This window comes from Ceratosolen solmsi, unplaced genomic scaffold, assembly GCF_000503995.2.
Source record: "Ceratosolen solmsi marchali unplaced genomic scaffold, CerSol_1.0 scaffold47, whole genome shotgun sequence".
NCBI classification, from domain to species: domain Eukaryota; kingdom Metazoa; phylum Arthropoda; class Insecta; order Hymenoptera; family Agaonidae; genus Ceratosolen; species Ceratosolen solmsi.
Genome location: NW_011948419.1, coordinates 5,768,527 through 5,782,523, shown reverse-complemented (window position 1 = coordinate 5,782,523; position 13,997 = coordinate 5,768,527). Strand labels below are relative to the sequence as shown.

At 34.7% G+C, this 13,997-nt stretch overlaps 1 protein-coding gene across 1 annotated transcript; it reads right to left on the bottom strand.

The window, feature by feature from the left end:
- Positions 1-2,590: 2,590 nt before the first annotated feature.
- rictor (rapamycin-insensitive companion of Tor) lies at positions 2,591-13,003 on the bottom strand. Its single transcript, XM_011497814.1, has 15 exons — positions 12,512-13,003; positions 12,377-12,424; positions 11,348-11,504; positions 10,905-11,170; positions 10,023-10,438; positions 9,230-9,586; positions 8,312-8,706; positions 7,259-7,916; positions 5,777-6,452; positions 4,689-5,254; positions 4,233-4,505; positions 3,706-4,148; positions 3,476-3,578; positions 3,280-3,387; positions 2,591-3,148 (listed from the first exon to the last, which is right to left on the bottom strand). The coding sequence occupies exons 1-15, from the start codon at positions 12,570-12,572 to the stop codon at positions 2,729-2,731; spliced, it is 4,947 nt and encodes a 1,648-aa protein (XP_011496116.1). The 5' UTR covers positions 12,573-13,003; the 3' UTR covers positions 2,591-2,728.
- Positions 13,004-13,997: the final 994 nt, after the last annotated feature.

Genomic DNA, 13,997 nt, shown 5'->3' with positions numbered 1-13,997 from the left:
TTATAGTAATAAACTCAATAAGTTACACTAAATTCAATTAAGCCAATAATTATACAAGGGACAGTAATAATAACAATTCTAGTAGTTTATTGTGAATTTATTAGGTATATTGAAAAATACGAATAAGAACTAACGACAATGTGTTACTCATTTTTTAAAAATTTGAGAATTCACTTACACGTCCTGCTTAAAGCTTCTATCGGTAAATATTACTCATAGTTTGTTAATATATGCACCGCGATATTTATCAAAAGATAAACTGTAAAATTAATCTTAATTGAGATTACTTTATCTGTAAATATTATACCACTAGATGGCGTCTATATAATGTAAATAAATTTAAAAATCGTGTAATTATAGTGTAAAGGAAAAATTTTCATTTGTCAAGTTTATTAATCTAAGAATAATGTCGCAATATATTATAACATTCTTTGCGATAATGGCATTTTAATAAAGAGTAATACATAATTGATTGAAAACAGGTCTAATTTAGTAGCAATATTTAGCTGATGCACATATTAAACTAATTTAATATATTGGTAATTATTTTGAAAATAAAACAGATTTAAGTAAACAACATGATAGCTAGGGAAAAATTTAATTCTGCTAACGCAATGCCTTATGATTGTATATAAATGAATTTCATAATTTAGAAAATTAAAATATAATTAATTGTTTATATTTAGAATGTAATGCTATTATTTCGATGATATTGGGGTAAAAAATACAAAATAGAAAAAAAAATATGGAATTTTAAAAGATTATACCATTATGGTGGTGTAAAAATAAGATACGAATTATATCATAACAAAAATTATTTGACAATGATTAATTTAAATGATTTTAAATGTGCATACGTTTATATTTAGACATTATATCGGTGTATTTATATCAAGATATCGTACTCTAATGAATAGTGAATCATGTTAACATAATCTTATCTAAAGCACGTTTGTATTATTCTCTATTAAATTAATTAAAGAAATTTACAAATAGCTCAACATTCTTATTTAGTTAATTATTAAACATTAAAAGAGATATTAAAACATTATTTAACAGATAAATCAAATTTATTAATTTTGTAAAAATTTTATAGTAATATATATATATATATATATATGCAAACATCAAAACAAATTATTAAATTAAATATATAGAAAACAATTAATATATTTATTTAACGTGCCATTATACAAATCGTTAATAAAAATTATGCATTAAGAGTAACTCGTTTCAATTTCTGCATTATTTCAAATTAAATATACAAAATATATTAATTAAATTTTAATTATACAAGACGTCATTTCTGATAGTGTGAATTTCTAATCTAAATCTGCTGATATAATTTCTGAAATTCTTGAAAACATTAAAAAATTAAGTATTTTTTCTTAATTATCGTCAAAATAATATCGCATATAAAACAGCACATTAAATTATGCACATTCAATTAAATTTAACAAATTAATAAAATTGTTTAATAAAATGTTATTTATTTATGTGACAATTTATTATTTTTATTGTTATAATATTGAATATTTCAGACACAAGGTTTGTTGAATTAAAATTAAAGTCGATATATTTTCCAATGATATATTAGATGTATCCGATTGTTAACCACGACGAAACCTTGATTTTATTAAAATAAACATAATTACGTATAAATTGTACTGTTATATTAATGTGTGTACACTGTACATTTGAAAACTTAAATTATCAATTAAATTTATGTTAAGAAAGCAGAAATTCATAATATACTTTTATTTATGATATTAAGGTAAAATATAGAAATAAAAATTATCAGAATATTGTATAATAATTAATTTGTTTATAATTATTTAATATTGAAATTTTTATTTTATGATTATTAATAGATATTAACAACGTATTAAATACATAATTTTAATGCATTCCGGAATCTGAATACTTTCTTATATATATTCCTATATTAATTCGGTAAACTGTTGATAAAAATTTATATTTATCAGAACAAAATATTTTGTTCTCACTTGGCATAGAAATTAATTTTGAGCCAAATATATTGATATTGAAAAATCTTGATTAGCACCAATCAAAATATCTGCATAGATAATATTTTTAATTATTTACTTTAATATTGTTAAATCAAAGCGTTTCTCTAGATAATAAATATTAATTTATAATTCAATTAATTTTAATTTAACGTACTTACGAACAATTTACGATTGTTAAGATTCGAAAATTTGGCTGTCAATCATTTACAATGTAAATAATTCCCAGCAGTTGGAACGTTGTAAATAAAAATAAATTGAATTCTGTTAAAATGCTGCCACCTTTTGAATTATTTGTTATTTTGACTAAAAAAATGAATTATGAGAAATTGAATCTGTTATCTCGTATGTAATATTAAGGTAAATTTAATAAATCAATTCATTAAAATTTATGGTTCAGTTTTGATAAATAATACATTTTTATTATGCGCTCGTAATAGTAAAAAATCTAAATATATTTGTAAATAAATTAAAGGAAAAAATGATAAAAAATGAATAATAATTTAAAAGCCAGATGTCCTGTTTCGTTTTTCAGTAAATTGCTTCATGTAAAAACAAAAAACAATACGAAAATGACACGGTTAATATGATAGAAAGGACAAGAGTGCGGCAGTGATTTGCTTAATTTTATTTTACAATTACAGTTGCCTACTTTCTGAAATATAAAATATGTACAGAATTTGAAATATCGTACGAAGCAGCTAGTCGAGGTTGATGGTTGTATTGATTCCCGCAGCTTTCAACATTTTGTCGGAACTTTTCGAGACGCGGATCCGTTCCTCGGGTTTTAGGATTTCGGCGATGATTTTCTCATCACTGAGACGCTGTTCCGTGAGCAATCGCAAGCCACCACTAGACGGTATCTGAGATTTGACGATGACGATGCTCGGTGAATCGATCAAGGTCGTCGAGCTTTCCTCCGTGACCACGGATAAATGATCGGTTTGCGGCTCCGAAGATATCGCAAGTCTTCCATTTATTTTCGCCTCCAAAGGTCTAGACGGCTTCTGTGTTGGACTCATTACGTCCGCGGCATTCGATATAGGAACTTGAGGCGAGACTTGCCTATCCACTACTTTATTCACAGTCATTTTAAGAATTACCGTCGGTTCCTCGTAGAGCTAGAAGTTTTTGATTCTGTATGTTTATATTACACTACATCATTACGAATTATTCAATATAATCAATCGTTAATGGCTTGCATTAAGCGTTCTCTTAACTTAATCAAAATATTGGGCGTGACTGTACTTACTGCATTGAATGAAGAATCTAGGAACAATTCTTGAAGGAATCGCCTCGCTTGTATTCTGTAGGTATTATTTGCCAAGTGAGCGGCTACCTCGGAGTATATACACACATCCTGCAATCGAGCAAACATTATCAATACTGTTAATTAATAATCATGACAACCTCATTATATAAACTCTATACAACGACGTTTTATTTACCTGAAAAATATTAGGATATTGTTGCCTTAGTCTAAGTAGCGTCTGTCGACTATGTCTATAAAAAACTGGATTCGCTAAACGCTGCGTATGCCTTAAAATCTCTCTGTAAAAGAAAAATGCGTAAAGTATAGTATAAAATAACGCATAAAAAAACTACTTCGATTAATTTGAATTTCAAAAAAAAAATTATTTCACCATTCATACTTTAATTTACTTTCAATTTAACTTACTTTCGAGTCTTGTCAGTGGGTCGGCGGGAGTCTTGTTCGGCACCAACCGAGTCGTTGGAGATGCTCCTCTCACGAAAGCATACGAGGCACAATCGGGAATGATCGCTCGTCGTCTCGTATTCGGAGCTCGATTCTTCGTCCATATCGCTTGCGTTCTGCCTCGTCGTCGAGATCGTCCTTTGCTTGGGCTTCTCATCTGGCAGCGCAAGATAATTTTGGGAATTGGGATACTCCGAGTCGCTTTCGTTGATGCTCAGTCTGTTTGTCGTCGTGACCTCATCGGAGCCCGTCTTCATCCTGCTCTCGAGCACTATCGCGGGGATCGGTGACAGACGTTCCGAGTCGCTCTCGTTTGGGTTCTGCTGGTGCTTGTCGGTGCGAAGCAATCGGGTTGACGATCTTCCGTCTTCGTGCAATATCGACGATTCACTCGCACTAACGTTCTATAAAAATCGGATTAAGCCAATGCACACCGACGATAATTGAAATGACATTGGAATTTTTTATTTTATGTCGAATTTTTTTACCTGAAGTCGCTTAGACTCATAGTAAGATCGAGACTTGGTCTTCTCGAGGAGCGTATTTGAGGGTGTAATCTCGGAAAATATCGAGCTGAGTTTTCGTGGCAGACTGATGCCCATGTATTGGGGATTATCGCTGTTGTCCTGAATCGTCGACGTTGCGATTGAGGATTGCGGTGGCGGGGTTTCTGGTGCGAGTACTGTATCAGCAATCCAGCTACGGGAGGATTCGAACTCTGACAGACTTTGTAACGAGAGCCTCCCATCTAAACTGTACATCTATTTAAGAAAGAAGTCATTCACGATTTTAGTGCGTAGCAAGGAAAACGACAAGCAAAAACCGTAATAAAGTACTACGCAAAAGAACATTAAGAATATGGTGCGATTGCTAAGACAAAAAAAAAGTGAGAGAGTTTGGTAATATTGAGTAGAGCGAGTGCAAGGTCAGGAAGGAGGGCGAACCTCAAGACTGCTATGTGAGTAGCTTGGTCTGCGATGTCGCTGCAGGCTCCTCAGCTTGGCGTAACCCTCGGCGTCCTGTTGGCTGAGTCGCTGTACACTAGAAAGAGGACTGGGCGTCTCGCCTCGCTCCGGCAGGGCGTATCTCCTGGAGTCGACGTCAGTTGCGGCGCTCTCAGACCTGTTCCTCTGGCGCTTAGCCATCGTCTCCGACAGCTCGGGCTTCCCGTCGCTGAGGCTGCGATGGTGACGCTGTACTGGCAGAGGACTCGGGGATCGCTGACCCCGAGCACCGCCGCTTATCGGTTGGACGATCGGACAATATTCGCCCCTCTTGTAGCGCACACAAGGCCAATTGTGGCCGATGAGGACGTCCGCACCCGCGCGATTGCTACTTACAAGGCTTAGTGCGTACATGGCGGTCGCGCGTACCGAGTAGTAGGCGCACGATTCTGCCATGGAGGTTAGCAATTCAACCATGCCGTGGTTGCTCAGCTGCTCGACGCCGGCGTACGAGGTACCCGCGTGACCCAGTGCCCAAAGCGCTGATTTTACCTTCATTAATCGACCTGAAACGAGCTTATGTTCATAACCGCTATCCAGTCCATGTTAATGCAAATACACAATGGGGGGTGAGCGGAGAAAGGAGAAATAGAACGGTCATCATGTCAATTTCACTGCCATCGTGGTGATAGATGTCAATAAATTTTGCTTTATAGATAAGATATATATATACAAGTTTTATCAGAAAGTACATTCGACCAATCAAGTAATATATTATGCATTGTAAGGAGGGGGGGGGGGATTTGGTAAACAATGGAGGATTCTATGAATCGTGTTATTTAAGTGCGTGTATGCGTATTGAAGTGCATACGTATTGAAAAGTATTATTAGGAAATAAGTTGGAAACTTTTTTCTCGCAAAATATCATGAATGGCTTTCTGTTGTAAATATCGATTTTTGTTACTTACGATATTAATGCAAACATTTTTCAGCCTTATTGCAGCTCTTAATCTTATTATCACATAATTAAATACCAAAAGACATAAAATTGGTGATGGAATCGAAAATTCATTCATACTGGAATGTACCTTCGAGGCCGTAGACGTTCTCCTCGCGTGAGTCGAGCTCGCTTCTCCAGCTTCTCTCCGGCGTCGTCCTCCTCGAGTCGTCTTGACTGAGCTTCCTTTTGACCTCGACCAGTGACTCGGTCTTCTGACTCACGCGGGTCTCTAACCGATCGGTACTTTCCGAGTCGACGATTGTCTCCAGCCTGCTACACTCGAGGTCGTTCTTCTTCTCATCGCCCCTGCCATCCTCCTTTGAACCTGGACAGTCCTTGCCCTGGGCCGAGCTACCGCCGCCGTTGTTGCACTCTATCCTGAAACGCTGGACGATCCTCGCGCACCTTTGGAGTACGTTCCGTCTGAGCAGCAGCTGCAATCCGAGCTCGTGCTGCACGAGCTGACCAACGAGGTGTGGCGGTACGAATACGTCCTTAGGGAGGACGCTGCTACCGTTGGTGCGCCTGAGGTAGCTACCGTTCTCGCCGCGTTGCCGACGAGTTAAAGAGTCGTGGATTTCGCGCTCGACAAGGCCTGCGTAACGTTCCGCGAGACCTCCCGATTTCATCCACTTCTCGAGCTCCTCCGCTGGCGACGGCAGCGAACCGAAAGCTGAGCGGAGCGAGTACAATCGGATTTTCAGGAGGTAGCCACGATCGCCGAGATTACGCAGCCAATCGTCCCAATTTACCATGCACTTCTCCTGTTTAAAATTTTACATCAGGCTTTTTGTTAATATGCACGCGTTGTGACTTTTAAATGTTGCCTAATTCAATTCAAGTATCTAAACATTTTTTCATCTTAAAGAATAGAGCGAAGGGTGATTTATGGCAGAATTTTAAAAAATGATCAACAATGCTACATATGTATATATATATATATATATATATATATATATATATATAAATAAGTTATGTACTAAAGAAGTGAATTCAAAATTTAATATATTACTTCTGTAGATAACAAAAATTTCAGCTTTTTATTAAATTATTTTATAGTTCAAATTATATTTGAAATATTAATATTTTCTCGACATATATTCAAAATAAGTTTATTTTAATAATTATTTTGTTTGTTTATTAAATCTTTGATAAATTATACAACATTTAAGATGGATTACATGTTAGAGCTTAAAACGTAGTAAAAAAAAGGAATAAAAAATACTTTTATTAATAGTAACTACAAAATATTGATGTGCTGAGATGAAATAATGAATTTTTCAATAAGGTCCTTCTATCGAATCTCTAGCCTTTATTAAACTTGAAAATATTTATGCGCAATATAGTTTAAATACCAACGTAGTAAAATTATTAAAATAATATACTTTTATATTATATTAAACAGTTACTAATCACTTTCAAATGCAATAAATAGCTTGTCAATCGCAGAATTTCATGCTTTAACTAAAGTGCAACATTTAAATTAAGTCGGAGGGTTTCTTAGATAACTGTGATATATATATATATATATATATATATATATATATATATATATATATATATATCTTACCTCTGATTTCTGAAGCAAGATTTCAAGATACTCGAGCTCTTCGCAAGCTTCATGAAGTGCTTCGAGTGCCGCAAACGCCACAACCCTGCTACTGTCGTTCAGTCTATTTAATAGCAATCTAATGGCCCACTGATGCGCACCCATTATCCTGACCCTCAATATAATCCTGAGAAACTGCGTAGCGTACATTCGCGTGCTCTCGAGGGGCGCATCCTGTACTATCTTAGTCATGACTCTCCGATTAGGACCTTCCCTCGTATAATCCAGACTTGATATTATGAGCTTGACGTAGCAGTCGTGTTTGGTCGCCATGGCAAGGTCTTGTAAATTCTCGAGAAGATTAAAGCGATGGAGGACGTCGGTACCGCGCACAGAGTGACTCAGCTGTCCGATGAACAGAAAGTACTTTTGACAGCAGCTGGTGGACACGTGGCGAGGAGAGAAGAGACAGTCATGCGCGGATTGAGCCAGTCGGATGGACATTATTTGCTCAGCCACGTCACCTATGAGTTCGTTGAGGTAGCGGGTGCCGTCAGGTTCGTGGAGCTCCAGAAGGAGATTGATTAGTTCACAGCCGGCTAAGGTTGCCTCGCGAGCCATTAAAGCGTATGTCGCCAATTCGATTCGACTGTATTGATTCGATGATGGCTTAAAATATCTAAAGTAAACAAACTTACAAACTTTTTACAATCGTCTTAATGATAGGTTAAAAAGCTATTAGAAAAACGATTGCTCATAAAATTGTGATAATAAAATGCTAGTGCACCTAATCATTTTTAAAGCAGTCATTGATTTATTTACTTGAAAACTTTTGTAATTGTGATTGCGTTACCACAAATTACCAAATTCAAGAAAGATACCAGAAACCGGGGCACTATCACTTTATACGACGAGCATTGATTTTCGAAATGTCTTTAATAAGCTATAACAAAATTCTCTGTTATCAATCTAAAGTTTGGCTCAATTTATTCGAAATATACATACTGCAATGTCATTTATAAATGAATATTAAAATTAAAAGGTCAGACTTATCCAACGCCATATTCTACGCACCTAACGAGTTTCTTGATGAACATGCGATGATCGGAATCGTGAAGCAGCCTGAACGCGTTGTCCCTAGACCTAAGTATCGACCTGACTGCCGACCAGTTCCAGGCGAGTGCATCCTTTGAGCTGAGCACCTGTGAATCTTTAAACATCTGCGAAAGGGGCGACTCGCGGCGCAACCAATGACGTATCGAGGACTGTCGTCGTAGGCTACGGGGTAGTCCGGGCCTCAGCCAGGCTCCCGCCTGCAGGAGTCGGTCCATGAAGAGGCTGGCCGGCGTCGGTCGGCGACGCATCATCGCGTGCATGCGCCCAAGTATGGCGACGGCTGCGAGAGCCTGATGACGACCCGCGCTCGCATGCTCTAGGAGATTTGGCAGCGGCGGTGTCAGATCGCAGACCTATTCGCATCACCAAGAAAATGCCTCAGGCGATTACTATAGCGCTCTTCATACTTCGGCATCATAGAGACAAGCGGATCATTTAAGATTTCACAACAAACCATACTTTTTCATTCAAGCTACAATAAATCAACGTTGTTAAAAATTATTCAATACTTTATGTATATTTTGGCCTCTTTGCTTTACTATCCATTCTATTTGGAACACGTTGATTCGTTGTTTTTTACTGTGACGGTCAACTTTCTAATTGCCCATATACAGAGTTTATCAAGATGTACGTTTTAAAATTCATAAATAAGATGAAATTTTGAGTAATTACATGTTCATAGACTATAAAGAGCACAAATAACTAAGTGTATGGATCATTAATATTATTTACATATTAATACTTATAAGTTAATCGCAACATTTCACATTACTTATATAAGAAAATATATAATTTTCATAATTAATGTCTCATATTGGCATTTATAGCTATTGAAAATTGAAAATTAACTTACTAGCTCATATTAATTAATCGTACCTCAGGAGGAAGAAGCGAATGTGCTAAATGCAGCAGTGCTCCAAGAAGAACCGCTGCTCTTACAGAAATGAATGTGTCAGAGGAAAGAATAGTTTCAGCTAGTGCTCTGTGTAATCCACATTCTAATAAAATATATACTAATAAAGCTAAATGCAATTCCGTTATGTTTGGACAGTGCGCTGTTAAGGGAGGCAAAATAGTTCTGCCCTCAGCCGCGACAAAACCTTCCGACAATTTCCAGGAATCCCTAAAACGACTCGGATCAACAGCTGCAAGAGCTACGTCGGGCTCATCGGTCCACGCCGGTAAAGGTAGTCCCAATAATTCGTATAGAAGCTCTAAAACAGCTCCTCTTACCTGCAATTTAATTTTACAATTGTTATTTGAGCACGCCAAATGTTGATAATATATTGAGAATATTATTTATTGACATTTTGTTATAGATTGTTCAAGGCAATCAAGATTTATAAAAAATCTGAAACACAATGAGATCTGTGTATGTATATATAGATATATATTTTTTTAAACTGAATACTTTTATTTAATATAATTAAATTATAATTATTTAATATCGTTGAATTAAAATTGTTTATAAAAATTATTGAGATATATATATAATGCGTCCATTATTAAACGTCCAATATCATTAAATAATTGAGTTCATCTACACTGAAAAATTAATGTAATATAACGTAATATACGAGTATAATTTTCAATGTAATCTCCTAACCCTCGAATGATCTTTAAAAAATAATATAAAAATTATTTCCGAATTAAGCGAGAAATGACGGACCTCAAGCTGCTCGACGTATAAGATATCGGAAATTGCTTTGAGGCCCGAATTCTCGTTTGGATGGCAAAAGTGCAGTAGACCAGAATAAGATCTTAGTACGCTGAGCAGCGCGTGCTTGCTGCTGCCAAATCTCTGATCCAATTCTTTTTTAGGCCGTTCTAGGTTGACGGATTCGAGCTCGCAGTAGGGAGCAGCGAGACACAGGAGCGAAACACTGCTCCTCGTTTCCGGATTGGCGAGCAGTCGTAGAAGGACGCCGACGACTGCCTCCGTAATCGCTGGACTCTGGCCAGTCGTGGTAGCGCGCGCCAATGCACCAATACCACCGCAACTTATAAGGACGTTCGAGTTTAACACGCCGAGCTCACAAAGCACGGCTAGGAACACGCGAAAAGCTCGGTCCTTCTCTTCTACATCTGTAAGCATTATTTATAATAAGTATATTTAGCTTTAATGATAGTAAGTTAAATTAACAATGGCAAATAATATATTCAATCAGATCAATCGTCTCCATTATGATACTAAGGTATCGTAGTTTTATGAAATTCTTTATTATACTATTATTTTTTAATATTTTACGAACTATATATTAGCAAAGAAAAAATTAAATTAACGAATGTGATCAATATTTCTTTTGTAATATTAAAATTTTTTAAATTATTAGTTTTACTAATGATAAAAAGATGTCTTTCAATTTTATTTACACTTTTTTTTAATACTTAATTTATCCCTGCCTGTAACCATATTAGTAAAACAATGTTAATGCAAAAATTTATCAATCGCTTCGAGTGTCTTTCTTTTCATCGTTGCTTTTATTAATCAATTTTTAATCGTTTGAAAAAGATAAAATTTAATATATACTTTGAATAAATGTTTCTATACCTCCACTAATAATGCTAATAAGTGATCGAGCTAGTGCTGGACTAAAATGTTTCGGAGCTAGGACGAGGATTCTCCTGATAAGTCTTAAGGCTTGTATCCTTTCCATTTCATTGCGTATGTTGACATCCATACTGCGAGCAATGAAATATGGATACTGTAGCTTATTAATTGCTATAACATCTTGTTCCTTTCTGAGCATATATCGTACTGCTCTGAGAGCGGCTGCTCTGACTTGCGTCGCTTCGTGCACAAGTCCCACGCGTAAACTGTAATAAGATATTAGACGTACAATTAACATGCCACTTATACATCTCTATTGGCAATCACCCTCACAACAATGAGCACGAAATATTTCCAATAAATTCTACTACAGCTTAAAAATGACTGGAAAATTATAATTATTTATTAATTCTTAAAAATTTTCATTACTACTAAAAACTTACCAACAAAAAAATTCATCCGCACTGTATCCATAATCTGGAGCATCAGTTTCGTTAACAAGTTTAGTAATAGCATTGAGATATGCCAACTTTTTGGCACCAGGCATACCATTTTGTTGACATAAATTGACCAAAGTCTCTGTTATATTATCTTTCAAATCTATAAGATTGAATAAAATAATTAAAATTACATAACAAATGAATGGATTATTTCTAAAAGATAATTAATTTGTTCACCAGTTACAAAAGGAAGTTATTTTATTAAAAACTTAGAAAATTGTAAAATCGCTTTTTAATAATACAACGAATATTCCAAAAATATTTTATGAATAAATAGAATCCAATAAATAGTCCATTTTTTATGTATTCAACTTTTGATACGTATTAAAAGCAATAGTTTTATATTTATTTTTAGATTTCATAATCGCTGAACATGTCAATTTTAGTTTTAAAACAAATGTAGAACTTTTAATACACAGACATACATTAAAGTAATTCTATTAATTACTATAATAAAATATATTAGATATTATTTATTAACTTGCAGAAATGGTTAACTAATAATTTAATAATATTATATTTTATATAATAAGAATTATTAAAAACAAAAAAGTAATTCACATGAATGGTAAGAAAATTATATACACTAAAATCTTAATAAAGCATAAATTTATTTTAAGTGTTTATTATCGTCAACTGAATTGTCATTAAAGCTGAATTATAATTATTCTTAAAAAATTTTCTTTTGTAATATCTGCCATTAACAATTCAAAATAAAAACAAAAAATGCAACATTGGCCCTTTAATATGTCCGTTGTATGTCGAAGCGCCATGAAAATACTCCAATTTTTGGCAGTTTGCGAGTCGTTCCGTATCTAGCAAACATCTTAAAATTAGTCGAGCAATGGGTAAATTAGAAAGCGTCCTGAGGAACGTTCCCATAAATATTATTTACGGAAGAAGTTGCGCAGTGATTCATAAATAAGTGAGAAATATTTAAAACGGCGGCAAGTGTGAGGTTAGGATCCTAACCTTTTGACAGGTCGAGCTCCACGCAGTTGTCCTCGTGATCATGTCTACCTGCTATGGGAAGAAAACAATAATAATTTATTAACCCATTTGGGAGAGAAGATTACGTTCGAGGCTGCTTATCGAGTAAAAACATACGTCTTTGAGGCTTTCTCGAACGAAGTCTTCGATTCCAAATCATCCAGCTCGAGATGGCCATAATTATATTGGCTGCCGGTACTAGCAGCAACGACCGTAACGAGGACGTGGATAAGGTGGTTCAGTCGTCCGGGGGAGGCTCGTCCCTTTGCACTCGACTAGTCGACGACTCCGATCCTCCACCTCTTCCTCCTCGCCGATGACGATGATGGGCAACGACCTGGCGCGTGAGACCTTATCGAACATCCTTTCCACTTTTCACGGATGTTGCCCCCTTATTACGCGCGAAATACACTTGGCGGTCCAGACACCCGCTACTTCTCCAACTCTCGAGCACCACGAAACACTACTAATGCCCCGTTGAGGCTACAAGGAAAGCCGAGACGAAATACGCACGCATACTATTATTGATAAATCAAGTTTTAACTTTGAGTATATACATGCGCATACGTACGGTCACGGGAAAGCTTTGCTGTGACAAGAGGATGCAAGCGACTGATTTACATATGTGTGTGAAGCTGCAGCGCAGCCGTATACCTAATAGTACCTACTTTACTTCGAACTCGAGCGCATTGAACGTCTCTCTCTCTCTCTCTCTCTCTCTCTCTCTTTCATTTTCGTTCGCTTCCCCTCTTTACCACGGCCAGCGAAATGCAATAACACGCACACAAAGAAAGATAATTGGCTACAAGCGCAAGTCTGTTCCCTTTAATACAAGTCTCTTCTCAATACAAAGACTATTTTCGTATATTTTTGCTCATTTCATCGTGATTTCATATTCTCATATTATTGAAAGTTATAACCTCGTCTTATGTCATTATTTATATGCTATTATAATTTTTATTCTACTTTTTACGAGTATATATTAAATTTAAACCGCTTAACAAAAAAATGTATATTTCTTAGTGTTGAGGTAAAAAGTTTCATTTAAATTTCGATAATATGTAGGATGATAAATTAAAAGTAATATAGTTGTTAAATCATAAAAATATTATACAAGTAATAAGGAAGATAAACTTTCATAAGTGTTAATTTATTTCGATTTTATTTTAAACAACCATAGTTGATAAAAAACATTAATTTTAGAAATAAATCAATTATTTTTTCACATTTTTATACAAATTTATGTATAAAAACATATTTTAAATCGAGTTGCTTCTTAAAAATTTATTTACAATCCAGATTTATAAATATATATATATATATATATATATGTGTATCTATATACATACACTTAAAAACCCAAACATAATAATAATTATTGTTTTAAGAGTTTATAATAATCACTTATTTTTCTTATATAAAAACATTGCATAGTACTAATTTATTTTTTCTTTATCATAGAAGTTATTTAATGTTTTATTCTTAAAAGAATAATTTTCATTTCAACAAATGATAATTGGAAAGTGTAAGCAAATATATCTTGCTTATTTTTTTTATCATTCATAAAGTAAATATTGCTTTAAACTATTAAACTATATATTCT